This window comes from Bos indicus, chromosome 23 (genome assembly GCF_029378745.1).
Source record: "Bos indicus isolate NIAB-ARS_2022 breed Sahiwal x Tharparkar chromosome 23, NIAB-ARS_B.indTharparkar_mat_pri_1.0, whole genome shotgun sequence".
NCBI lineage: Eukaryota > Metazoa > Chordata > Mammalia > Artiodactyla > Bovidae > Bos > Bos indicus.
In genome coordinates, this window is record NC_091782.1 from 10,606,251 (window position 1) to 10,633,874 (window position 27,624).

At 43.3% G+C, this 27,624-nt stretch overlaps 1 protein-coding gene and 1 long non-coding RNA gene across 9 annotated transcripts in view; one reads left to right on the forward strand and one right to left on the reverse strand.

Moving 5' to 3' along the window:
* The window catches only part of TCP11 (t-complex 11), a 173,015-nt gene that overhangs the window by 36,818 nt on the left and 108,573 nt on the right, over positions 1-27,624 (reverse strand). For 2 of the 8 annotated variants that reach the window (XM_070777409.1, XM_070777412.1), the window contains exons 3-6: positions 26,646-26,745; positions 22,560-22,654; positions 17,331-17,501; positions 1,848-1,944 (exon numbers count right to left, since the gene is read on the reverse strand). In XM_070777409.1, coding sequence (XP_070633510.1) covers positions 1,848-1,894 — 47 coding nt within the window. In that variant the 5' untranslated portion in view covers positions 1,895-1,944; positions 17,331-17,501; positions 22,560-22,654; positions 26,646-26,745. Of the gene's footprint in view, positions 1-1,847; positions 1,945-6,579; positions 6,986-7,013; positions 7,062-17,330; positions 17,502-22,559; positions 22,655-26,645; positions 26,749-27,624 lie in introns of those variants that run through there. The other 6 variants (XM_070777410.1, XM_070777411.1, XM_070777405.1 and 3 more) reach the window with 6 other exon arrangements.
* On the forward strand, positions 7,428-11,119 carry LOC139178798 (uncharacterized). Its single transcript, XR_011563257.1, has 3 exons — positions 7,428-8,296; positions 10,594-10,622; positions 10,706-11,119. It is a non-coding gene; the product is annotated as an uncharacterized lncRNA (long non-coding RNA).

Sequence of the window (27,624 nt, forward strand, 5' to 3'; positions counted from 1 at the left end):
AGAGCAGATCAGAGCATGAAAACCAGGGCAGCAACTTGGGGTGTAGAACATCTCCTGAAGCTGACAAATAACAAACGCATTTAAGGAAACTGAAGAATCACAAGCTGCCACTGTGTATCTGTCCACTGGTGGGAAATCAGAACTGTTTTAAAATGTAAAAATCTGACACTGAATTTACCCACTGAACTGCCAATAAACCAGCAAGTCATATTAATACTTACAATGGTTCTTATTTATTTATTGCAATGTCAATATAACTAAGGAGAATGAAAAATAAGGCTTGATGGGGATGCGGGAGCATTGTTTATCAACAGCATTTTGATCCTGATTCACAAATTAAGCTGATTTATGAAGCAGGGTGGGGGTGAGGGGACAGTTGAAAACACCACCATTATAAAAATTAATCTTTTCATCTTTGCCTGTTTAAATCTGCGACCACATAAGAGTAGTAGGAGTCATGTGGTGGCAACCAATATCCAAAAAAGACTCCAGAGATCTAGGTCCCCAGTGTTCACACTCTGGTGTGACCCTGTACCCTCAAGTGTTGCCTGGATTTGAGGGTTCCTTTTTAGCAAACAAAATGTAGCAGAGGCCATGGACATCTCTGCTGAGATTAGGTAGCAGAAAGACTGGTTTCTGTCGTAGGTGCCGTCTCTCACCCACCTACCCACTTTCTCGTGCTGGGTGAGGGAAGGCAGCTGCCATGTTGGGAGCTGCTCCATGGAGGAGCCCAGGAGGCAAGGAGCTGAGGGCCGTTCAGGCCAACCTCAACAGCCTGACAGAGGCTGTGTCAGTGAAGCCACGCCCAGATTCCCACCCACAGAAACTGGGAGAGAACACTGTTTTAGCTGCTAAGCTTTGGGGTAATTTATCATGCAGCAATAGACAGCTACTATAGGCTAATTCCTCCACATCTGTCAGAGAAGATCTGAAATGCACCTCAACTCTTAGTATTAACTGAGGTCCTAAAAGGAGATCAGTCCTGAGTGTTGTTTGGAAGGAAAAACGCTAAAAGCTGAAACTCCAGTCCTTTGGCCACCTCATGCGAAGAGTTGACTCATTGGAAAAGACTCTGATGCTGGGAGGGATTGGGGGCAGGAGGAAAAGGGGACAACAGAGGATGAGATGGCTGGATGGCATCACCGACTCGATGGACTTGAGTTTGAGTGAACTCCCGGAGTTGGTGATGGACAGGGAGGCCCGGCGTGCTGTGATTCATGGGGTAGCAAAGAGTCGGACACGACTGAGCGACTGAACTGAACTGAACTGAGAGTCCCCTGGTGGCACAGAGGGTAAGTGTCTGCCTGCAATGTGGGAGACCTGAGTTCGATCTCTGGGTCGGGAAGATCCCCTGGAGAAGGAAATGACAACCCACTCTTGGAATTTTCCAGTACTCTTGTTGGAAAATTCCACGGATGGAGGAGCCTGGTAGGCTACAGTCCATAGGATCACAAAGAGTCACACACAACTAAGCAACTTCACTTCAAAAGTCCCCTCCAGTATTCTTGCCTGGAGAATCCCATGGACAGAGGAGGCTGGTGGAGTACAGTCCACAGGGTCACAAGGAGTCAGATATGACTGAAGCTCGACTTAGCATGCACGCAAAGTGAACATCCCAATAACTGCTTGGGTTTAGTCCCTGGTTAAATAACATTTGCTTCATGACCCTCTGGTACTAATAATTATAATTTATTACTCTTCTGTTCAAGTTGTTGAGACCTCTTATGGCTTAGATTCAAACACTGATTGTATTCTTAAACAAAAATGCTTCAAGTCTAGTCAGAAGGCATTTGCGCTAAATACCCATAGCAGGATGAATAAAATGAGAAAATCAGAAGAACCTGTACCTGCCAGGAGGCAAAACCTTCTCTTCCATGCGGAAATCACGATTCATCCCAATCTCGCTGCTCAGCTTGGAAGCGTCATTAACTGTATTTCTCAGGCCTGTGACAGAAAGAAGGTATGATGTACACCCGAAACTAATGTTCTATGTTAATTATATCTCAACTGAAAAAAAAGAATGTAAAGTGGACACCAGTGAACTCACACAAGTCTGAACTGTGATTTTCTTCAGAGACTCACTGTGAGCGGCTCCAGACTGAGGCTCGTCCTAGTGACCTCACACACACTCCTCCAACCATTCCAACCAATTGTGTTTTCTGAACTCAAGGCCGCATGACAGATTCTCTTAGTAGCCCAGTGTGGGGATAAGGGAGGACAAAGAAACTATTTTATTATAAAAATAAAAAACAGAAAATGAAACTGATTAAAAACCTTTCTCCTGGGATTTCCCTGGTGGTCCAAGTGGCCAAGACTTCATGCTGCCAAAGTAGGCAGCCCAGGTTCCATCCCTGGTCAGGGACAGATGCCACACGCCGCAACTAAGAGCCCACACGTGGCAATGAAGATGCCTTTTGCACAGCATAGCCAAAAAAATTTAAAAATTAAATTAAAAAGAAACTCTTACAAAGTAAAATAATAAAGCAGCAAAAAAGTAATTTGCAAAAATAAACATTTATCTAAGGGTATTATGACTACACTCTCCTCTTCCTGTCTTTGATGGACATTAAATTCTCCACACAGAGGTACTGAATGGTGTCAATTTCACTTGGTCTTCTTAAAGTAGTTTCTAGAATTTAGGATTTCACAGACTAGTAAATTTCCAAAATGATTTTGAGCAAGGGACAATAACTTGCCAACTTTTTGTTTTGTCAAGTATGGACAGTATGAAAATAGCAAATAAACCACTCTACCACCACCAAAACCATCATTTCATAAAAGAAAAATAGTTTAACCTCCAAAAAAGCAGGAAGGGTCAGAATAAAGATTAGTCCTTAAAATGAATCAACTTTAGGTTTAGGAAAAACTCATTGCAGTATCTTTAATTCATTCCACTAAATCTTGCTAGGAATTTTGTCACAAAATGAAGCATTACTACAAACAAAGCCAGTGGAGGTGATGGAATTCCAGTTGAGCTATTTCAAATCCTGAAAGATGATGCTGTGAAAGTGCTGCACTCAATATGCCAGCAAATTTGGAACACTCAGCAGTGGCCAGAGGACTAGAAAAGGTCAGTTTTTATTCCAATCCCAAAGAAAGGCAATGCCAAAGAATGCTCAAACTACCACACAATTGCACTCATCTCACACACTCGCAAAGTAATGCTCAAAATTCTCCAAGCCAGGCTTTAGCAATATATGAACCGTGAACTTCCAGATGTTCCAGCTGGTTCTAGAAAAGGCAGAGGAACCAGAGATCAAATTGCCAACATCCGCTGGATCATCGAAAAACCAAGAAAGTTCCAGAAAAACATCTATTTCTGCTTTATTGACTATGCCAAAGCCTTTGACTGTGTGGATCACAATAAACTGTGGAAAATTATTCGAGAGATGGAAATTCCAGACCACCTGACCTGCCTCTTGAGAAATCTGTATGCAGGTCAGGAAGCAACAGTTAGAACTGGACATGGAACAACATACTGGTTCCAAATAGGGAGAAGGAGTACATCAAGGCTGTATATTGTCACCCTGCTTATTTAACTTATATGCAGAGTACATGATGAGAAACGCTGGGCTGGAGGAAGCACAAGCTGGAATCAAGATTGCCGGGAGAAATATCAATAACCTCAGATATGCAGATGACACCACCCTTATGGCAGAAAGTGAAGAAGAAATAAAGAGCCTCTTGATGAAAGTGAAAGAGGAGAGTGAAAAAGTTGGCTTAAAGCTCAACATTCAGAAAACTAAGATCATGGCATCCAGCCCCATCTCTTCATGGCAAATAGATGGGGAAACAGTGGAAACGGTGACTGACTTTATTTTTAGGGGCTCCGAAATCACTGCAGATGATGCCTGCAGCCATGAAATTAAAAGACGCTTACTCCTTGGAAGAAAAGTCATGACCAACCTGCTGCTGCTACTGCTGCTGCTAAGCCGCTTCAGTCGTGTCTGACTCTGTGTGACCCCAAAGACGGCAGCCCACCAGGCTCCACTGTCCCTGGGATTCTCCAGGCAAGAACACTGGAGTGGGTTGCCATTTCCTTCTCCAATGCTAGACAGCACATTATTTTGCCAACAAAGGTCCATCTAGTCAAGGCTATGGTTTTTCCAGTAGTCATGTATGAATGTGAGAGTTGGACTATAAAGAAAGCTGAGCGCTAAAGAATTGATCCTTTTGAACTGTGGTGTTGGAGAAGACTCTTGAGAGTCCCTCGGACTGCAAGGAGATCCAACCAGTCCATCCTAAAGGAAATCAGTCCTGGGTGTTCATTGGAAGGACTGATGTTGAAGCTGAAACTCCAATACTTTGGTCACCTGATGCGAAGAGCTGACTCATTTGAAAAGACTCTGATGCTGGGAAAGATTGAAAGCAGGAGGAGAAGGGGATGACAGAGGATGAGATGGTTGGATGGCGTCACCAACTCAGTGGACGTGAGTTTGGGTAAACTCCAGGAGTTGGTGATGGACAGGGAGGCCTGGCGTGCTGAAGTCCATGGGGTCATAAAGAGTTGGGACACGACTAAGCAACTCAACTGAACTGAGCACTAGAATTTGGGAACCACTGTTCTTAGTACAGACCTAGTTGACAGCATTCTCATATAACAGGCATACATGGTAGTTATGATTACTTGGTATCAAGAGTGTCATATACAGTAAATCATCTTCTCACGATCTTTCAATAAAGCTTCATAATTTGTTCACAAAAAAGTATTTGGCTCCAAGATGTAGAGGGGATATAAAAGCACTAAGATTAACATTAGTTGATAATTGTTGAAATTGGGCAGTGACAAAACGGGGGTTCATCATTCCAGTCTCTGTATTTCTGTGTATGTTTGATTTCTATATGTAAAAAAGTTTAAAAATATAAAAAGGAAAAATAAAATTATCTCAGAAAAAAGGTTTCATAGGAGAATGCCTTTGTTCTTAGAAGATACATGAAGTATTTAAAATCATGACCCTATAACTTCAAGAAAAAATGCCTATGTATAATAAGAGAAAAAAACAATGAGGCAGAATATTAACAATGTGGGCATTCATTATTTTTTCAACAGAGTTGAAATATTTCAAAATAAAAAGTTAAGGATAAAAGATGACTGTAAAATTTATCAAAAAGCCACAGATGGCATTTCTGTTTAGGCAAACACAAAGGTTGAATGTAACCTTGGGTGACAGGAAGCTCTCTATTTCATCAGCCTCTTTAAAGTCTTTAGTTTCAGGCAAGATGGCAAAATACAGTCAAATATGCAAAGAGACTTGCCGCTAATTCACCAAACACAAAATCAGAACTAAGAAAATCTTCAGAGGGAGATTGAGCTGCTTCTAGCAGTTTATTGAAGGACTGAGGAATTCATACACAGAAACACTTCCCAACTTTAACAGATCAGAGCTCAGAACCTGCTTTGACAACACTGGTCTGTTGTCCAAAGTACCACAGCGCTATGCAACTGCCACAGCTGCAAAATTCAGGAACGGGGAGGGCTCGAAGAGAAATCAGACATAAAAAGTAACTAAACAGATTTTTTAAAATCCAGATCCCAAGGACAAAGACATTTTCAAAATAACTTGTAAGTAACTTAACCAAGTCACCCTGGTATAAAAAATTTTGAAATTTTTTAAAAAGAGGAATTTGGTTATTCAGGTTAGAGCTCTCTTGTCTATGGATTCATTTAAATAACATCCTCAAGAACTTAAACTGTTTCTACCAAAAAAGTGATTTGCCACCCCACATCATGTTTGACATCTACTGAAAAGTACCTATGCCAAGGGAGGATTCCAAAACACCCAATTTGCTACTTTTCCTTAACCAGCAGCGACCCCGTGTGGCTACAAGAGAAAGAAATGGGACTGAATTTGAAGAATTTAACTCAGGTGGTTAAGGCTCGTGGGCAGGCCTTCCGATTGAGGACTACTTAAATTATCTGGTGATTATTATAAAAGAAATGCTGGATGAACCCCAGTGAGATCAGACCTAAAGAGTGGAAGAGACTTTGTGTCCCAACAGGAACAAAAAAGAACACTGTACTACTGTTGCTGTTCAGTGTGGAGTCAGACTCTTTGCGACCCCAAGGACACCAGGCTTCCCCGTCCTTCACTATCTCCTGGAGTTTGCTCAGACTCATGTTCATTGAGTCGGTGATGCTATCCAACCGTCTCGTCCTCATCTCCTCATGCCCTCTACAAGAGTGAGGCCTGAGCAGCATTGCTAATGCAGTCCACCAAGCACAGAGAGAACACTGGGCCCCTCTGGGATCATTTCGGGTCTTTAAACTCTACCCCAGGTGTCTGCCATGTTCCACCTACGAATTAAAAACAACAGAACACAAACAGGGCTCTGAACTGAGCCTCAATCTTGTCAGATTTAAGAAATCGCTCCTGGGTCTCGTCTTTTCTCCAGGACCCCAAACTCTCTGCAGATCTTCGGTTGAATAGGGTGCCTCTGGCCTGAAAGGAAGAGGCTGGGGTTGGAGGAGGTAAGGAAGGAGGGGGCGAGAGGAGGGTGGCGCTTCCCACCCGACCCTCACTGAGCACACCCCGAGGGCCGAGGCCGGGGTGGGGGGGGGGGGGGGGCGGCTGGACCTACGGGAAGGGTGGTCCCTGAGGCTGCTTTTGTCTTCCCGGGTCGGTCCTGAGCTTTCGGGCTTACAGGGTCTGCTCTCTGCGTCGCCAGGGTCCTTCACGGGCACGTTTTCCTCCACGTCAGTCATCCTGCTGATGGAATCTGGGTGGGGGAGGTAAACGGGGGCGCTGTGGGTGGCGGGGAAGAGGGCGCTTCAACTACCGCAGGGGTGGCGGGTGTGGGGCCCGGCCCGTCGCGCCCGACGTGGACCCCACTAAGGCAGCTGGGCAGGCAGCTTCAAGAAGGGAAGCGGGCAGAAGGGCCCGGAGGCAGGGGAACCGGAGAAGTGAGCGCTGCCTCCACAAGCGGGACACTGCGGCCAGAGCAGAGCGGCCTTCCCCGCCCGAAGCGCCGGCCCCGGGGCCCCGCCAGGTCTCGGGCAGCTCCGCGGCCCTCACCTCTCCCTCGAGGCCCGCAGCTACTCGTGCGTCGGCGGGGCGGAGGCCCTCCGCTAAGCGCGGGCCGTACCACCGCGGAGGGGCGGCGGGGGCGGCGGCCGGCAGGGCCCGAGAGGTGGCGTGCAGGCAGGAGGGCCAAGCCCGGGCTCACCCCCCGCGCCCGCGTCAGGGTGGCACAGGCCGGGCTTTGAGCACAAACCCCCGCCCGTCTCCGGGGCAACGGGGTGAGGCACGTGCCGCCGCCGGCGGGTGGAAGCCGCGGGCCGAGGGCCTCTGTCCTCGAGGGCTCGAGGCCTCCGGTGACCTGAGGGCTCGAGGCCTCCGGTGACCTGAGGGCTCGAGGCCTCCGGTGACCTGAGGGCTCGAGGCCTCCGGTGACCTGAGGGCTCGAGGCCTCCGGTGACCTGAGGGCTCGAGGCCTCCGGTGACCTGAGGGCTCGAGGCCTCCGGTGACCTGAGGGCTCGAGGCCTCCGGTGACCTGAGGGCTCGAGGCCTCCGGTGACCTGAGGGCTCGAGGCCTCCGGTGACCTGAGGGCTCGAGGCCTCCGGTGACCTGAGGGCTCGAGGCCTCCGGTGACCTGAGGGCTCGAGGCCTCCGGTGACCTGGCCCGTCCCTGCCGGGCATTTACCGCCCTCCGCGAAAAAGATCACCTGGAACGAGCGAGGAAGGGAAGGCGCACTGTTGTGTTTCTTCAGCCTGTTCAGAAAGCTTGAGAAACACAGGTCCACAGCCAGGCAGGTGGTTTCCTTAGCCCTGGGCTCATTGCAGGAGGAGCGCCCTTCTCCCATTCTCCAGATGTGGAAGCCGAGAACCCTGCCGGGTGCTGGTCGGAGCAGGCGTGGGGACTGGGAGGGCGGTGTCCTGGGGCTTATGTGGATGTTGAGGTCGGATCCCTGAGCTCCAGGGAGCACATCGCCGGCCTTTCTGGGTTCCTGCTGCCCCTGAAGTGATGTGAGGACCTGAGGTGACCCCTCCCCTCTTCTCCAGTTCCGTGTACTTTGGGGGGGGTGGCGAAAAGGAAATTTTCCACTCCACATGCTCCCATCGTTCTTTATTACCCTGACTTGATTTCTTACCACAAAAGCTTACTTTGAAAATAAATAAATAAAACAAAAGATGAAAGTATTGCCTCGTAAGAAACCAAGTTCTCATTATAACCCTTGCCTTGTTAGTGTGGAATGTGGATTTTTCTTGCACAACTCCTACATTTTGAAGGGGAAAATTATGAAGAGATCCAAGAACATTTCTGCTTAAGAAAATCCACTTCGCTCTGAGGCCCAGGTAGAAAGGAGGGGAATGGCCTGGCAAAGTTACTGTTTAGCCAGAGTATCTCAAACCAGTACATACTAAACCTGCCCTTTCCTCCTCATCACCTTTTCCTGGTATTTCCCTCAGGGATGTCAACTGTGAAGCAGGCTGGCCTACTCCCCAAAGCCTGGAGAAGTGGGAGGAAGTTGCATGATTTGAGCCAAGTTCAATGAAAATATTTTTCGTTATTACAGGGAGATATGTAGGTTAGGTTGTTGATTTCTCTTTAAAAAAATTTTTTTTTCCCAGAATTCTGTTTGTGCATTTTTATTTCTGGGAGAAAGTTTTCAGAATGACACCAGTTTGTTTTCCCACAACAATGGTATTGCTGTGACTCTCCCTAGTGATGCCTGAAATTACTGTACTTGAGCAGTTCATCTATATATATCACACAGCCCCTTTAGGTATCCTCCTCTTACCCAAGCTATGGGGAAGGGGCAGCAGGAGGAAATAGCAGTGCTTGAGCGCATGGATGGGGGGCGGGGGGGAGACCGGCCAGAAGAGAAGGGAAGGAAGGAGGCAGGAGAGAATGCCAGAATTGGAGTTCCTCAGGGTCAGCGTGGGGACAGCATTTCATGATCTTATCTCGAATAGTTATCAGAACCAACTAGGCAAAAGTTAGAAGTTGAGGAGAACAGAAAGATGATGTAAGAGATAAACTCTCCTTCCCTTTGGGATCTTAGTTAATAATAACTGATTTTTGTTTAATGATCTACAAAACGCTTTTACATTGCAAATCCATACGCTCTGCACACAATTCTATCTTTTCAGTAGGCAAGGCAGGTGTTATATTGGACCATTTAATAGATGAGCAAACTGCGGGTCAGAGAGATTTCAGGGCGTTCCCCAAAGTCACATGGCAAGCAAAGTCTTGACTCTTGATCATATATTTTTTAATAATTCACGCCACCTGACTGGCTGAAGAGCTGTATAAACAAGAAAATACAACTAACATGTATGTATGGTAAGTCCCAGAATGGAGTACATAGAAGATTTGTTACTGGAGGTCAGAAAAACGGTGAGAGACCTTCCAGATGTTGGGATCAGTTCAAACCCAGCTGTGAGCCAGAATCCTAAGCAAGATTGTGTAACCAATTTGGTCTTTAGAAATGGGTTTCTTGTTCAGCCTGGCTCCCCCTCAACCTCAGGACCCCTCTTTAAACTCTCATAATGGGTGAAAATGGATTTTCCATATATGTCCGTCCTTTGGTGGGAGTGCCCCTCCCGAGTAACTCAGCACCTTTACCCTATTAAAGTGCACATATTTCAAAAGACCCATAAGGCAAGTATTTCTCACACAGCCCAAGGACAGAGCAGAAGCCCTGTTTCCTCTCACACTGCAGTGTGCCCAGAGCTGTCCACCCCAGGGGGGCCGTTTTAAACTAAGATGTCATATGTTTGTTTTAACACTGTTTGCTCTATTTGCTTTTGGCAAATCTTTGAGTAGCATTCTTGTTCAAAGAGAAAGGGCTTCCTATACTTACTGGCACACCTTTGTACCCCTATGGGTGCAGATACCCCAGTTTGAAAAGTAGCCTAAGGGAATTTCAGGCCAGCAGCTAGAATCTTCCTACTTCTCAACCACTTCCCCACATATGTGTGCTTTAACACAAGCCCAAGAGTATGACCTATCCTCATTCATTAAATATGATACTGGGTACACTTTCCCACAAGAGCAATCTATACAGAAAGTTGATCCTACCACAAAGACATTCTGAAAGAGGGGTGGTATAGAGAAGGATGTCCATAAGAGGACCACAGAATTTAAGAGGAATCCTGAGTATTGGATCTGCTAGCTAAAACAAAATAACAAAAACAAAACACGCCTCATTTTACAAAGAAGCATCTTAGGTTCAGTGAGGTTAAATGACTCGTCTAAGGTCACCACCAGTTTACAGAAAATTTAGGACTAGAACCCATATCACAGTCTGTTTATTCCATAATATATAGAGCTAAGTAAGAGTAAAAGCTAATATGGTAAATAAATATTTACATTTCCTAAAGAAAAATGTAAATGATAGGCCATGGAATGGAAATAGTAAGGGATGATGTTAACTAGAGGCCCAGACTGCAAGTAGCGTGGAGTACAGTGGAAGATAAACAGCCAACTAAAGTGGTAGGGACACGTAAATACAGGGTGGGACGTTTAAATGGAACCATTTGGAGTCATGTAAACTGGGATCGACTTCATTGTAGCCTCCCTTATGGTACAGAACCGCATGTCAAAAACTATTTGCTTTAGTCTCTTGACAAATGTGTTTTCTTCACAGAACCCAGGAGGAGTGTGAGAAGGGTCGAGGTGATCTGGGGCGAATCTGGACGAGGCCCTTCGAAGCTCACCTGGACGTGTGATGGATGGGAACTCATCACAGATCTTTTCAGGGAAGGGGTTCCAAGAGAAGACAAAGCAGCCATGCTGGGGACCTCCTTCTCCAGTCCTGCTCCTCCCTGCACCAGGGTCTTTGCACACACCGCCCCTTCCTCTGACCCCTGTTCACCCTGCCCGCTCCCTCTCATTCTTCAGGTCTAGCTCACAAGGCATAACTCCCTCAGAGAACCTCCCATGGCCCTCCGTTAGTTTCTTCTTTTTTTAATGTGGTAAAAGTCACATAATAGAAAACACATGTAACCATATTTATGTGTATAGTACAGAGGTACTAAGCACATTCGCACTGTCGTGCAGCCCTCACCATCATCCATCTCCCGTATTTTTCACCTTCCTAACTCTGTCACCATTAAATACTAAGTCCCCGTTCCCCCTCCCCACCGCCTAGCCCCTGGCATCTATGTATGGACCTTCTGCCTCTGTGAATTTGTCTATTCTAAGTATCTCGTATCAGTGGAATCAAACAGCATTTGTCTGCATCTACTGTATGCTGGGATGCATTTTTAAGGTTAACTTAATAATTCTCTTGCAAAGAGACATTTGTATATATGTCAATATATATGTGTATATATGTCTCCAAACCGGAGAAGGCAATGGCAACCCGCTCTTGCCTGGAAAATCCCATGGGCGGAGGAGCCTGGTAGGCTGAAATCCATAGGGTTAGGAAAAGTAGGACACGACTGAGCGACTTCACTTTCACACATTGGAGAAGGCAATTGCAACCCACTCCAGTGTTCTTGCCTGGAGAATCCCAGGGACGGGGGAGCCTGGTGGGCTGCCGTCTATGGGGCTGCACAGAGTCGGACACGACTGAAGCAACTTAGCAGCAGCAGCAGTCTCCAGACAGACATGTGTATCTATGTCAAACTCTGTTAGCTTCTGTCAACACCTATTCCTTTTTCTGCACAGCAGTCACTGCAGTTTGTCCTTACCCGGTTGTGCGTGATGAACCCCGACGGACTGTCTAACTCCACCGGGAGACTTTGAGTTCTCTGGGAGCAGGAACTGTATGCACTTCACTCACATAGTCGGCATCCCGCCAATAATTGTCAAATGAACACACAGGCACAAGCAGGGGAGGCAGCGGTGCTGGGGGGTCAGGCAGAGTGTCTCTCTGGGCCCAGTGGGTTCCTTAACGGGGCCCATCTTTCTCTTTTTGTCTCGCAGACATGTTTCCTCTTTTTCTGTGTCTCCTCTGTCTTTAGGGCCCTGTGAATCTTTTAAACCAGCAAAGGCAACATCAGAGAGAAGAGGGAGGACATTTAGGGTCCTGTGACCGGGGGTGGGGGTGTCCCCCTGAACTGGGAGGTGGCAGCAGGGGGCAGTGGCACCTTGGGAGTAACTTCCAGGGGCAGGCTGCTTCTCTCTCTCTCTAGAGTAAGCCAGGGTCAGCAGCAGCCCAAAGCCACAAACACTGACTTTGAAAGCCCTCCTAAGAGCTGCATCTCTCGACTTCCCCAACAATCGCGCCTTGTGCCCGGGACACGGCGCGAGTCACACACTTAGAGCAGTTTCCACTGAACCGCATTCAGTGGGTTTTAAACTCTGGGGAAAGCTGGCAGCCTTTTTGTGGTTTTTTTTTAAAAACTAGTTAGAGGGACAATTAAACCTTTATGGGCCCCAGAATGTACCTATGCAGACATAAATAAGGATCATTCTTCGTCACCGGAGAGAATCCACTTTCTGGCAACAGATATATTTTTCTGCCATCGCAGGACAGAGTTGAGCTCACGTCTGAGGGCCTTTGTGATTAGGGCAGGTGATGGGGGTCAGCGTGAGCAGAGTTAGAACGTGGACCCTAAGTTCTTAAAATGGACACATCGTGGGCCTCGGGCTTAGCTGGTCTGAAATAAATCACAAACTCCCAAAGCCTTCCCAGAAAGCTGCCAGGATTTTAGGCCAAGAACACTCATCTTGCTTCCTCCTTGTGTTACTTTGGGCCAAAAAACGGTCCATTTGTCAAAGAGTCCTGACTTCTTTATTTCCACTCTTACAACACAACACAATGCATTCACATGTTTACAGTGCAATGTCCTTGAACGGTCGGGATGATTTTTTTTTTTAATCTAATAATATCATTAAATGCACCAGGGGGCTCTCTCCTTAAAGGAACCTTTGAGGAAAACTCTTTTGTTAAGTGAATCAGTCTTTTGTAAAGCAAATCATCAGCCACCAATTTGTTCTCCAAATCTGAGATTTCACATAAGAGATTTTCTTAAACCAGGCCGTCTTTAAATGGTGGCCTGTGCATTTTCTTTTATTTTTCTGACTTTGCTAAAGACAAGCTCTTCCTGAATAGACATTATTGGACCAGGATGAAGGAATCTCAAACACTTGAGAAATAAATCAGTTTCAATCATTCCCGTCATCCATAATTCTTTAGAACCGCCAGCCTAAAGCAAAGTATAATGATCTCCTGACAAAGAATCCAGCAGCAGATTTGAAGGCCAGTTTATTTGAAGTCAGTTTCAAAAGAAATGTAGAAAACAAGGTTTTGCTTTTTTTTTTAAGTTATTGTCGTGGGGGTTTGTATGTGTGTGTGTGTGTGTGGTAGAATTCATAGCATAATATTTATTATTTTAAACATTTGTTTATGTGTACAATTCAGTGGCATCAAATAAATTAGATCCACAATGTTGTATAACCTTCACCATTACCTCCCCAAACTTTCATCATCCCCAACACAAACTACGCACTAAACAGTCCCTTCTCCTCTCCTCCAAAACCCCCTCCCTCAGGTCATGGTCGTCTATATCGTATTTTTTGCCTCTAGGAACAGGGAACAGTTTAAACTTCAGTTTACTTCAGGACGTGTGTTCTTCGCATGGCCGGCGGGGAGGATGGGGCGACCGTGGCCATCCTCTTTCTCACCCTGGGGACTCTTCCCAGCACCGCCTCCCCCCGCCCTGGTCCTCCACCGACGGTGTCTACTAGATGAAGCCAGAGCGCATCTGAACGGTTTAAACTTGCAAAGGGGCTGCAGCCCCCTGTGGGAACAAAAAGAGGTCACTGGGTCTGAGTCTCTGTTACAAGCTCAGGAATGGCAAGAATTTTCTGACTTCAATAGTCTGAGGAAGTAGACGGCTGTTGTGGTGTCTGAAGCCTGCTTGGAGCCTGCATGCGGCCCACTTTCAGTGCCTGTCAGCTACAGAGTGAGTACCTGAGACCCCTCAGAGCTCAGGCTCAGAGAGATGGAAGTGCAAGAAGGACCGCGGAGGGCTCTTCGGACACCCTCAAATTCTATGCCATGAAATTTCTCAAATTGAAAAACACTGGTTAAACCACTCATAACCCTTGCAGACCCTACATCTCTTGTACCCATCTGTGACTGACAGAGGCACACTCAGAATGACTCACATCTGTCAATTTGGGTGCTCCCTTGCTCACGAGGCTTGGAAACTCTCAAAGGAGTGAGCCTCCTTACTTCTGCGCTCCGGCCCCCACCTCCCGCCCTTCCCCAGCGCACAGCTCAGGATAACAGGAGACTTGGTTTATTAAATCTGATTTTAATTGTTTCAAGAACTACACAGAGCCTTGCCTCACCAAGCCTGGGACTGTGAGCCTGCCAGAGGTCCTTGGGACAACTGGGGAGAAGTGGTTCCATGGCCACAGAGAACAGTGAGCCACCGGGAGGTGGAAGGGGAATCCCCACAAAAGCAGGCAGACTTCGGCCGCCCACATGCTGGTGACCCTGGGCAGGTCACTTCACAGCTCTGGCCTCATTTCTTGGAAGCTGGGTGGAAGTGCCCCCCAGTTATGAGAATCTGCGGCAAGTGGAGGAGAAGCAAGGCTTTCTGATAGCTTGGATTCTTGAAACAGGAAATAAGACTCTTTGTTTCCCATAGGTGCTGATATTAATGAAAAGAAGGGCTGCAGAGAGGCAGAGGAGGAAATCTGGGGAAAGGAGGAGGAAGTCGATGGTATATTTTAGATTTAGGGACAGATTGAGAATGAAGTTTTGGTTGGATCTTGGTAAGAAAATATTCAGCAGGCAGGTGGAAATAAGCAGGCAGAACTAAGGAGAGAGATTGAGACTAACTGATAACAAGAATGGTGTCAGAGGGCTTCCTCTGGTGGCTCAGTGGTGGAGAATCTGCCTGCCAATGCAGGAGGCAAGGGTTCAATCCCTGATCTGGGAAGATCCCACCTGCCGAGGAACACCTAAGCCCTCGGGGCTCTACTATTGAGCCCAGGCTCTAGACCCTGTGCTCTGCAACAAGAGCCCGTACACCACAACGAGAAAGTAGCCATTATCCGCTGCAACTAGAAAAAAGCTCACGCAGCAACAAATATCCTGCACAGCCATAAAAAAATTATTTTTTAAAAAATGGTGTCAGGACTCATCGTTGCTAGATGAAACAGTAATAATAATGAGGCAACACATATCAAGTTCTTACGATGCGTCAGGCCCTCAGGGAGCCCTTCACACATATGCACAGCCATCACTCTCACAACAGCCTCATGACAAAGATGCTGCTTTTACACCCACTTAATAGATGAGAATTTAAGTATCTTGCACAGGGTCACACAGTGAATAGTAAGGCAGGGACTTGAACCCAGGGAGTCGGACCTCAGAACCCTTGATCAGTCTTTTTATCACCTCCGGAAAAGTGGAGGTATTGGAGCACACAAGAAAAGCCGTGCAGATGGAGGATAGAACCTTGACAAATGCCTGTAAGTGGTACTCCAATTCTTCAGCTGGGACCTAAAGTCAGATTCTGAGAAGATGAAGGTGTGGGTCAAAAACAACCCAAGTGGGACTTCCCTGGTGGTCCAGTGGTTAAGACTCTGCTCCCAATGCAGGGAGCCCCAGTTCAAGGCCTGGTCAAGGAACTAGACCCGCATGCCTTGACTAAGAGTTCTCAGGCTGCAACTAAAGATCCCACATGCAGCAACAAAGACCTGGTGCAGCAAAAAACAAACCCAGGTGTACCTAGTAAGGTGGTGGATTAGACTGTCTCTGCACATGTAAATAATAACACTAATAATAAATAATAATAAATAAAAACTATGTGCCAGGCACTGTTCTAATGGGCATCACATACATTCTCACTTAGTCCTCTCACAAATCCTACAAAGAAGGTGCCCATTCTACAGGAATGGAAACTGAGGCTCCAACAGCTTAAGGGACTTATCCAGCTAGTAAATACCAGAGACAGAAACTCAAAGCCAAGCTGTGTGCACAGGCAGCTGGCTCTAGAGTTGCCTCCCCAGAGCAGTCTTTCCCAACTGCCCTTCAACAGTCACACAGTGAAACCTCTGAATAGTTCTGATATGTTTTGTATAAGGTGACTCCCTTGAAACAGTTCATAGTTGAAACCAGTATTTGAAGTCAATGCTTCTAGAAGTCACCAAAGGGCTATCAGCTGCCTTGAACCAATGTTGAGATTTACTAAGTGAATATTCTAGTTAATACAACCCAACTAGAATGAAGCATTGCCTCTTATTTCTGGTCTCTGAAACACACCCAGCTCATTCCTAGGCTTCCCTGGTGGCTCTGACAGTAAAGAATCTGCCTGCAATGCAGGAAACCCCAGTTAGATCCCTGGGTAAGGAAGATCTCCTGGAGACAGGAATGGCAATCCACTCCAGTATTCTTGCCTGGAGAATTTCATGGACAGAGGAGCCTGGTATGCTACAGTGGATGGGGTCGCAAAGAGTCAAACAGGACTGAGTGACTAACACTTTCATTTTCATTCCCATCGCATCCAATTCCATGGAGAAGCCTGATTGGTCTAGTGGGAAATCCACCTCCATTAAAGTGATTGGTTCAGAGGGAGCACGTGACACGAATCAGATTAACTAAGGCGCAAGGAGACATTGGCTAGAGGTTTCTCACCGAGTTTCCCACCAGTCTGTTTCATCACACTCCCTTTGGGAAGAGAGCATGTCTCTCCTGGGTTTTGACTTTGTCTTCCCAGGGTAGGAGAGTGGGAACTGTCCCTGATGGCCATCTTAATGACAGCCTCACTGCACAGACAGTCTCGAGGTACCCCTGTAACCCAGTCTGCTGCCTGATTCCCAAGCATCAGGTCAGTACATTCCTTACCCTTTACGCCCGTTCAACTTGAGTGCTTGCAGCCCTGAACTCCCACTGGAATACAAGCAGCGTGAAGGCACAACCCAAGTCTGTCTGCTTCTCTGCTGTGTCCCGAGCCCTGACTATATAGAATTAAGCACGGAGAGAGAACTCATTATAGTTGAGTGAGAGAAACATGGACCTAATAAAGACTCAGAGGATAATATAGCTGGCAAGCACTTCTAAAAGCATCTAATCCAGTTCTTCTCTCTTTTCTTCTCTATGGTGAGGAAGGCAAGAGTTGCTGTGTTAGGAAGGTTAACAGTTGTCCCTCTAATTAAGACAGGCACACTCTAGCACCCATAGCGAGGATCTTCAGTCTCTGTGAGGCAAGCACACTGGAGGGGCTTTGATGTTTCACTCAGTCCAATTTGGAGAACAAGACCAGGAAGAGATAGGCCCCCAGGCTAAGCAAAACCTCATCATCAGTTGAGGATAGAAATGGGGACTTGGTAGGGAAAAAACAAAAACAAAAAAGCCCCAAACAAATGAAAACAAAAGCTCACAAATTTTTATATTAAGAATTTTTCAAGTACAAATACCTTTGAGTGTAATAGTTGGTTGATGTTTAATGCTGGCTGTTTTTCATGAATAAATTAAAGGAAATGTCTGGTTATAACTCTACAGGACTTCAACATGGAGCACTCTGTCTGCATCCCTCTTCGTATGTAGGGCTGAATCTACTCACAGCTTCCCTTGCTGGGGGGACAACTCTAAAAATCCAAAATAACAAAATGAAAGCCATGAAGCATTAGTGGACTTCATAACTCCCTTCCATTGCATTCCAGAATTCTTGTCTATACTTTTTACATAATATTTTGTTTCTTTTAAAATCAACTTTACTGAGGTATCATTTCTGTGAATGAAATTCATCAAATTTAAGCATGCATTTTGATAAGCTTTGATATATATGCCAGGGAACCACCACCACAGTTAAATAGAATATTTCCCTCACATCCAAAAGTTTATTTGTTCAACTCTGTAGTCAATACCCATCTCCTTATCCCAGGACAGGCCCCAGGCAACCATGGATCTGCTTTCTGTCACTATAGCTTAATTTTACTTGTTCTAAAACTTCATATAAATGGAGTTATACAATATACAGTTGTATTAGTTGTCCAAGGCTGCCATAAAATACTGCATACTGGGAGGCTATTAAAACAACAGAAATTTATTTTCTCATAGTTCTACAGGCTGGAAGACCAAGATCAAGGTGTTGACAGGCTTGGTTTCTCCTAAACCCTCTCTGACATTCAGATAACCTCCTTCTCTCTGTGTCTGGACGTGGCCTTTCTCTCTGTGGATGCATCTCTTGTGTCTCCTCTTCTTTTTCCAAGGATACCAGTCCTATTGGATTAGGGCCCCACCACCATTATGACCTCATTTAACCTTACTTGCCTCTTTAAAGGCCCAGTCTCCAAATAAAGTCACATTGGTTAGGGCTTCAACACATGAATTTGGGGACACAATTCAGTCTGTAATAGTGGTCTTTTGTATTTAACTTCTATGACTCTGCACGATGCCAGTGTGAGTCATCTACTTCTGTGGCATTTATCAGTAGTTTTTTTCCTTTTTATTGCAGAGTATTAGTCCATTCTATGAATATACTACAGTTTGTTTATCCATGTATCTGTTGGTGGATATTTGGGTTATTTCTAGCTTTTGACTTTATGAACAAAACTCCTGTAAATAGTCTAGTGTGTCTTTTTGTGGACATATGTTTTAATTTCTCTTGGGTAAATACCTAGGAATGAATTGCTGGACAATATGGTATGTTTAATTTTATAAAAAGCTGTCAAATATTTCTCTAAAGTGGTTGTCTGATTTTACGTTTTCACCAACAGTTTATGAGTTTCAGTTGTTCCACATACTCACCAACACTTGGTATTGTCAGTCTTTTTCCTCTTTCTATAAGCCATTCCAGTAACGGTGTAGTGGTTTCTCACTGTGGTTTTAATTTGCATCTCCTTGATGACTAATCACACTAACCATCTTTTCTTGTGCTATTTGTCGTTCAGATGCCTCCTCTGGTGAAGTGTCAATTCAAATCTCTTGCTAATTTTAAAAACGGGGTTGTTTTCTTACTGCTGAGTTGTAAGAGTTCTTTACATACTCTGAATACAACCCCTTTATCAGTTATATGCTTTGCAAATATTTTTCTCCCACTCTGTGACTTTCATTCTCCTAAGAGTGTCTTTCATACAGTGGAAATTTTTCCTTTTCCTCAAGTCTAGTCTCGGATTATTTCTTGCTGGGTCATGCTTTTGCTATTGTGTTACCTTTTTCAATACGTTCTCTATTTTTGGTTGCACTGGGTCTTTGCTGTTGCACACAGGCTTTCTCTAGTTGCAGCAAGCAGGGGCTGCTCTTCACTGAGTGCACCAGCTTCTCATTGCAGGGGCTTCTCTTGTTGCAGAGCACAGGCTCTGGGCAGACAGGCTCAGGGGTTGTGGCACATGAGCTTAGTTGCTCCACAGAATGTGGACTCTTCCCAGACCAAGGATCAAACCTATATCCCCTGCATTGGCAGGAGGATTCTTAACCACTGTACCACCAAGAAGTCCCTCTCATGTTGTCTTGAATAAAGAGTCCCACTTCTTCCTTTCCAACATGGATGCCTATTTTTTTTTCTTGCCTTATTGCATTGGCTAAAACCTTTAGTACAGTGTTGACTAGAAGTGGTGAGCAGAAGTATCCCTGGTTTTGCTCATCTAAGAGTGAATGCAGAAATACTTCTGCTTTATTGACTATACCAAAGCCTTTGACTGTGTGGATCACAACAAACTGGAAAATTCTTAAAGAGATGGAAATACCAGAACACCTTACCTGCCTCCTGAGAAATCTGTATGCAGGTCAAGAAGCAACAGTTAGAACCTGACATGGAACAACGGACTGGTTCCAAATTAGGAAAGAAGTACGTCAAGGCTGTATGTTGTCATCCTGCTTATTTAACTTACATGCAGAGTACATCATGCAAAATGCCAGGCTAGATGAAGCGTAAGCTGGAATCAAGATTTCTGGGAGAAATATCAATAACCTCAGATATGCAGATGACACCATCCTTATGGCAGAAAGCAAAGAAGAACTAAAGAGCCTCTTGATGCAAGTAAAAGAGGAGAGTGAAAAAGTTGGCTTAAAACTCAACATTCAGAAAATGAAGATCATGGCATCCAGTCCCATCTCTTCATGGCAAAGAGATGTAAAACAGTGATAGACTTTATTTTCTTGGACTCCCAAATCACTGCAGATGGTGACTGCAGCCATGAAATTAAAAGACACTTGCTCCTTGGAAGAAAAGCTAGGACCAACTTAGACAACATATTCAAAAGCAGAGACAATCCTTTGCCAACAAAGGTCTGTCTTGTCAGAGGTATGGTTTTTCCAGTAGTTATGTATGGATGTGAGAGTTGGACTATAAAGAAAGCTGAGCGCTGAAGAATTGATGCTTTTGAACTGTGGTGTTGGAGAAGACTCTCGAGAGTCCCTTGGACTGCAAGATCAAACCAGTCAATCCTAAAGGAAATTGGTCCTGCATATTCATTGGAAGGACTGATGCTGAAGCTGAAGTTCCAATACTTTGGCCACCTGATGGGAAGAACTGACTCTTTGGAAAAGACTCTGATGCTGGGAAAGATTGAAAGCAGGAGGAGAAGGGGACGACAGAGGATGAGATGGTTAGATGGCATCACCGACTCCATGGACATGAGTTTGAGCAAGCTCTGGGAGATGGACAAGGAAGCCTGGCCGTCCATGGGGTCCATGGGGTTGCAAAGAGTCGGACACTACTGAGCAACTGAACTGAGAGGGAAAGCATTCAGTTTCACCATTAAGTATGATGTTAGCTGTAGGTTTTTCACAGATGTTCTTTATCTGGTTGAGGAATCTCCTTTCTACTACTAGTTTGCTTAGAGTTTTTAACGAGGAATAGATGTATTTTTGTCAAAATTGTTCACTGCATCCATTAAGATGATCCTATGGCTTTTCTTTCTTTCTTTATTAATAACATGAATTATATTGATTTTCTAATATTAAGTCAATCTTGTCTTCCTGGAGTAAATCTCACTTGGTCATGATGCGTTTTCTCTACATGTTGATTTTATTTACTAAAATTTTGTTTGGAAGTTTTGCATCTACATTCATAAGGAATATTAGTCTATAGTTTTATTTTCTTATAAATTTTTGTCTGGTTTTAGTATCAGGATAATACTGGCCTCAGAATGAGTTGTAAAATTTTTCTCCTCTTCAGTTTTATGAGTTTGTATATAATTGGTATTTATTTTCTCCTTTAAATATTTGCAGAATTGTCCAGTGAAGCTAGTTAGGCTTGGAGATTTCTTTGGGGGGAGGTTTTAAGCTACAAACCCAATTTCTTTAATAGATACTGGGTTTTTCAGGTTACTTATTCTTACTGAGTTTTGATAGTTCGTCTGACGATTTCTTTCTGTTACATATAAGTTGTCTAGTTTATATTGTTGCCATTGGCAAAATTGTTCGTAATATTCTCTTATTGTCTTTTTTTACCTGTAGTAAAAATCTGTAGTGAGATCACCACTGTCATTACTGATAGCAATAATTTGTATCCCCTCTCTTTTTTCCAGATCGACATTGTTAAAGGTCTATCAAGATTATTGGTCTTCCTTTTGCCTTCATTGATTTTCTTCATTATTTTGCTGTGTTGTTTCATTTATTTCTGCTCTGATCTTCATTACTTCCTTTCTTCTGCTTATTATGAGTTTCAATTGCTCTTCTTTTTCTAGGTCCTCAAGGTGGAAGCTGAGACTTTTGATTTGAGACCTTTCAAGTACTGAATTAGTAGCAGCCAACAAATTTTGATATGTTGAGTTTCTTTCATTCCATTCAAAATACATTCTAGTTTCTCTTTTGTATTTTTTATTTGACCCATGGTGATTTAGTAGTGTGTTATCTAGTTTCCAAATATCTGGAGATTTTCCAAGAGTCTTTCTGTTATTTACTTCTAATTGCATTGTGATGAGAGGACATATTTTATTATGACTTGAATCTTTTCAGATATATTGAGACTTACATAGTCCAGAATATGGCCTATTTTGGTAAATGTTCTGTGTACATTTGGAAAGAATGTAAACATTCTGCTGTTGTTGGATGAAATATTCTATAAATGTCAATTAGATCAAGTTGATTGATGGTGTTAGTCTTCTGTACCCTTGATTATTTTCTACTTACTTGTATATCAATTAATGAGAGAACATTGAAGTCTCCTTTTGTAATTGTGACTTGTCTATTTCTCCTTGCAGTCCTATTGTTTTTTGAGTCATATATTTTGAAGCTCTGTTCTTAGGTACATAAACTTGACTTCATTTATTTATTCTTCCATTTATTTATGTATTTGGCTGCTCCAGGTCTTAGTTGTGGCATGCAGATCTAGTTCCCCGACCAAGAATCGAACGTGGTCCCCCTGCACTGGGAGTGTGGAGTCTTAGCCACTGGACCACCAGGGAAGTCCCTAGGTGAATAGCCTTTTAGAATTAAGTGATCTTGATGAATTGGCCACTTTATGATTATAAAATGATTTTATTTATTCCTGACAACGTTCTTTGCCCTGAAATTTACTTTGACATTAATACAGCTACTACATGTTTCTTTGTTTGTTTCATAACTATTTTTAATCTAATAATATATACATCTTTCCAAAACATAGACATTTTAAAGATGTAATTGACATATAACATTATATTAGTTTCAGGCATACAACATTTTAATTTAATATATGGCAGTAGTAGCAAAGAATGTACCTGCCAGTGTAGGAGACGTAATAGATGCCAGTTCAACCCCTGGGTCGGGAAGATTCCCTGGAGGAGGGCACGGCAATCCACTTCAGTATTCTTACCTGGAAAATCCCATGGACAGAGGAACCTGGTGGGCTATGGTCTATAGCATCACAAATAGTTGGACATGACTGAAGTGACTTAGCATGCACATGCATTTATGGCAGAATTATCACCACAATAAGTCTAGTTAACATCCATTACCACACATAGTTATAAATTTTCTTTCTTGTGATGATAACTTTTAAGATCTACTCTCTTATCAACTTTCAAATATACAATGCAGTATTATTATTTTTTAATTAAATTTATTTATTTTAATTAGAGGCTAATTACTTTACAATATTGTATTGGTTTTGCCATACATCAACATGAATCCACCATGGGTGTACACATGTTCCCAATCCTGAACCCCCCTCCCACCTCCCTCCCCATACCATCCCTCTGGGTCATCCCAGTGCACCAGCCCCAAGTTTCCTGTATCCTGCATCAAACCTGGACTGGCGATTCGTTTCTTATATGATATTATACATGTTTCAATGCCATTCTCCCAAATCATGCCCCCCGTCCCTCTCCCACAGAGTCCAAAAGACTGTTCTATACATCAGTGTCTCTTTTGCTGTCTCGTACACAGGGTTATTGTTACCATCTTTCTAAATTCCATATATATGCATTAGTATACTGTATTGGCGTTTTTCTTTCTGGCTTACTTCACTCTGTATAATGGGCTCCAGTTTCATCCACCTCATTAGAACTGATTCAAATGTATTATTTTTAATGGCTGAGTAATATTCCATTGTATATATGTACCACAGCTTTCTTATCCATTCATCTGCTGATGGACATCTAGGTTGCTTCCATGTCTTGGCTATTATAAACAGTGCTGCGATGAACACTGGGGTACACGTGTCTCTTTCAATTCTGGTTTCCTCAGTGTGTATGCCCAGCAGTGGGATTGCTGGGTTGTATGGCAGTTCTATTTCTAGTTTTTTAAGGAATCTCCACACTGTTCTCCATAGTGGCTGTACTAGTTTGTATTCCCATCAACAGTGTAAGAGGGTTCCCTTTCTCCACATCCTCTCCAGCATTTATTGCTTGTAGACTTTTGGATCGCAGCCATTCTGACTGGCGTGAAATGGTACCTCATTGTGGTTTTGATTTGCATTTCTCTGATAATGAGTGATGTTGAGCATCTTTTCACGTGTTTGTTAGCCATTTGTATGTCTTCTTTGGAGAAATGTCTCTTTAGTTCTTTGGCCCATTTTTTGATTGGTTCGTTTATTTTTCTGGAATTGAGCTGCAGGAGTTGCTTGTATATTTTTGAGATTAGTTGTTTGTCAGTTGCTTCATTTGCTATTATTTCCTCCCATTCTGAAGGCTGTATTTTCACCTTGCTTATAGTTTCTTTTGTTGTGCAGAAGCTTTTAATTTTAATTAGATCCCATTTGTTTATTTTTGCTTTTATTTCCAATATTCTGGGAGGTGGGTCATAGAGGATCCTACAGTGCAGTATTATTGATTATGCACATCACATCCCCACATTCATCTTTCTTTTGACTAGTGTTAACATGATATAGGAGAAGGCAATGGCACCCCACTCCATTACTCTTGCCAGGAAAATCCCATGGACGGAGGAGCCTGGTAGGCTGCAGTCCATGGGGTCGCTAGGAGTTGGACACTACTGAGCGACTTCACTTTCACTTTTCACTTTCATGCATTGGAGAAGGAAATGGCAACCCACTCCAGTGTTCTTGCCTGGAGAATCCCAGGGACAGGGGAGCCTGGTGGGCTGCCGTCTCTGGGGTCGCACAGAGTCGGATACGACTGAAGCGACTTAGCAGCAGCAGCAGCAGCAGTAGCAGCAGCAGCAGCAACATGATATATCTTTTTGAACTTTTTTTATTTTGACATATCTGTGTTTTTATATTTAAAGTGCATTTCTTATGATGTGGAGGATAGGGAACACTTCTACACTGTTGGTGAGAATGTAAGTTGGTACAGCCACTGTGGGAAACAGTATGGAGGTTCCTCAAAAAACTAAAAATTGAATTACCATCCAATCGAGCAATCCCACTCCTGGGTGTATATCCAGACAAAACTATTATTCAAAAAGATACATGTACCTCTATGTTCATAGCAGCATTTATTCATAATAGCCAAGACATGAAAGCAACCTAAATGTCCACTGACAGATGAGTGGATAAAGAAGATGTAGTACACATATGCAATGGAATACTATTCAGCCATAAAAAGAATGAAACAGTGCCATTTGCAGCAACATGAATGCAACTAGAGATGATAATACTAAGTGAAGTAAGTCAGAAAGAGAAAGACAAATACCATATGCTGTCACTTGTATGTGGAATCTAAAATATGATGCAAACAAACCTCTCTATGAAACAGAAACAGAGTCATGGATACAGAGAACAGACTGGTGGTAGGGTGTTGAGGGAAGGATGGAGTGGGAGTCTGGGGTTAGCAGATGTAAGCTTTTATATAGAGAGTGGATAACAAGGTGCTACTGTACAGCACAGAGAACTATATTCAATATCCTATGATAAACCATAATAGAAAAGAATATAAAAAATAAAAAATGTATATATGTATAACTGAAAAAATAACTGGTGTATTTCTTATGAGCACCATATAATTTGGTCTTGCTCTTTTATCCAGCCTAACAATCTCTGCCTTCTAACTAGAGCATTTAGACCATTTACTTTTTTTCATTTTTAACCTCAAAGAAATATGTGAATATTTTTGTTTGGTTTGGTTTTAATTGTGATAAAATATACACAACATAAAAATCACCATCTTAACCATTTTAAGTATACAGTTTAGTAGTGCTAAGCATATTCACATTGTTGTACAAACAGTCTTTGGGATTTTTTTCATCTTGCAAAACTGAAACCCTATTCCTATAAACAGTAACTCCTTGTCTCCCTCCCCAGTCCCTGGTAACAATCATTCTACTTTCTGTTTCGAGGAGTTTGGCTATTCTAGTTACCTCATGTAAATGAAATTATGCAGCACAGACCATTCACTTTTAATGGGATTGTTGATATTGTTAAGTGTGCGCCCACCATTTTGCTATGTGTTTTACAGTTGTTCCATTTCTTTTTTGTTCCTTTTTTCTCTTTTTGTTTTTTTGAAAAAAATTTTTAAAGTTTTTATTGAATTTGTTACAATAAATTGCTTCTGTTGGTTCTGAGACATGTGGGATCTCAGCTCCCTGATCAGGGATCAAACCTGCACCCCTTATATTGGAAAGCGAAGTCATAACCACTGGACCACCAGGGAAATCCCATGGATTAAGTATTCTTTATGATTCCATTTTATTTCCTTTGTTGGCTTAGTAGCTGTGCATATTGTTTTATTTTAGTGGTTGCTTTGAGGTTTATGGTGTATATATCTTAACACAGTCTACCTTTAATTGATATTATACCACTTCACATGTAGTACAAGAAACCTACTATTGAATATGTCCATTTCTCCCTTCTTGGCCTTCGGGCTTTTACTGTCTCACTTTTTACTTATACATGTGAAATAAACCACACAATACATAATTGTTGTTGCTGTTGTTTAAGCAGTTATCTTTGAAAGATATATACTTGGTTAAAAAACAAACAAACATGTATTTAGGACTTCCCTAGTGGTGCAGTGGTAAAGAGTCCACTTGTCAATACTGGGGACATGGGTTCAACTCTTTTTCCAGGAAGATTCTCCATACTCCGAGGCAACTAAGCCCATGCAGCACAAGTACTGAGGCCATGTGCCACAACTACCGAAACCCGCACATCCTGGAGCCCGTGTTCGTCAACAAAAGGAGCCACTGCAGTGAGAAGCCTGCACGCAGCATCTAGAGAGCGGCCCCCACTCGCCACAATTAGAGAAACCCCGCGGGTAGCGACAAAGACCCAGTGCAGCCAAAAATAGTGACTGAATAAAAAAACTGTTTTTAAAGGCTGGGCTTCTCCAAGGGCTTCAAGTGCTGTGTGACCTCCCCACCCTCCCACCCCCCCCCTAAAAAAAACATGTATTCACCCCTGTGGTTACCTTTTCCAGTGCTCTTCATTCCTTTGGGTAGATCTGTATTTCCACCTGGTATCATTTCCTTCAGCCTGCAGGACTTCCTTTAACATTTCTGAGTTCTTTTCTGCTGGGGATAAATTCTTTCAGTTTTTATATGTCTGAAAAGATCTGTATAGTATCTTCATTTCTGAAGATATTTTCCCTGGGTATAGGATTTAGATTGACAGTTTTGTTTTCTTTCAGGACTTAAAATATTTTGCTCCACTGTCTTCTCACTTGCAGTGTATCCAGTGAGAAATCTGCAGCTATCCTTATATTTGTTTTTCTCTATATAATGTGTGGTTTTTTTTTCCCTCCAGCTGCTTCAAAGATGTCCTCTTTAACACAGGTTTTGAGCATTTGGGTCGTACACTCATTGGTGTAGTTCTCTTTCAGGTTTCTTGTACGTGGGGCTCATTGAGCTTCTTGGATCTGTAAGTTTACAGTTTTCATCAAATTTAGAAAAATTTTGGCCATCACTTTTTCAAGTAAATTTTCTGTCCTCCTAACTCTTTTTCAAGGACTCCAATTGTGTATAATAGGCTGCTTGATGTTGTCTAATAGTTCATGGACACTCTTTGCAGTTTATAAACTTTTTTTCTTTATGCTTAACTTTGAATAGTTTCTATTGTTATGTCTTCCTGTTCCTAAAATTTTCTTCTGCAATGTCTAATTTGCTATTAATCTTAGCCAGGGTGGTTTTTATCTCACTCACTTGGTTTTCACCTCTAAGAGTTTGGTTTAAATCTTTTTTATAACATACATATTTTGAACAAATGAAATACAGTCATAATAGCTGGTTTAACATCCTTGGCTGCTAGTTACAGTATCTTTTAGTTCTGGGTCAATTTTGATAGATTTATTTTCCTTCTCATTATGGGTCACATTTTACATGTCTGATAATCTTTGTTTGCATGCCAGACATTGTGAATTTTACCTCACTGGGTGCTGGATATTTTGGTAT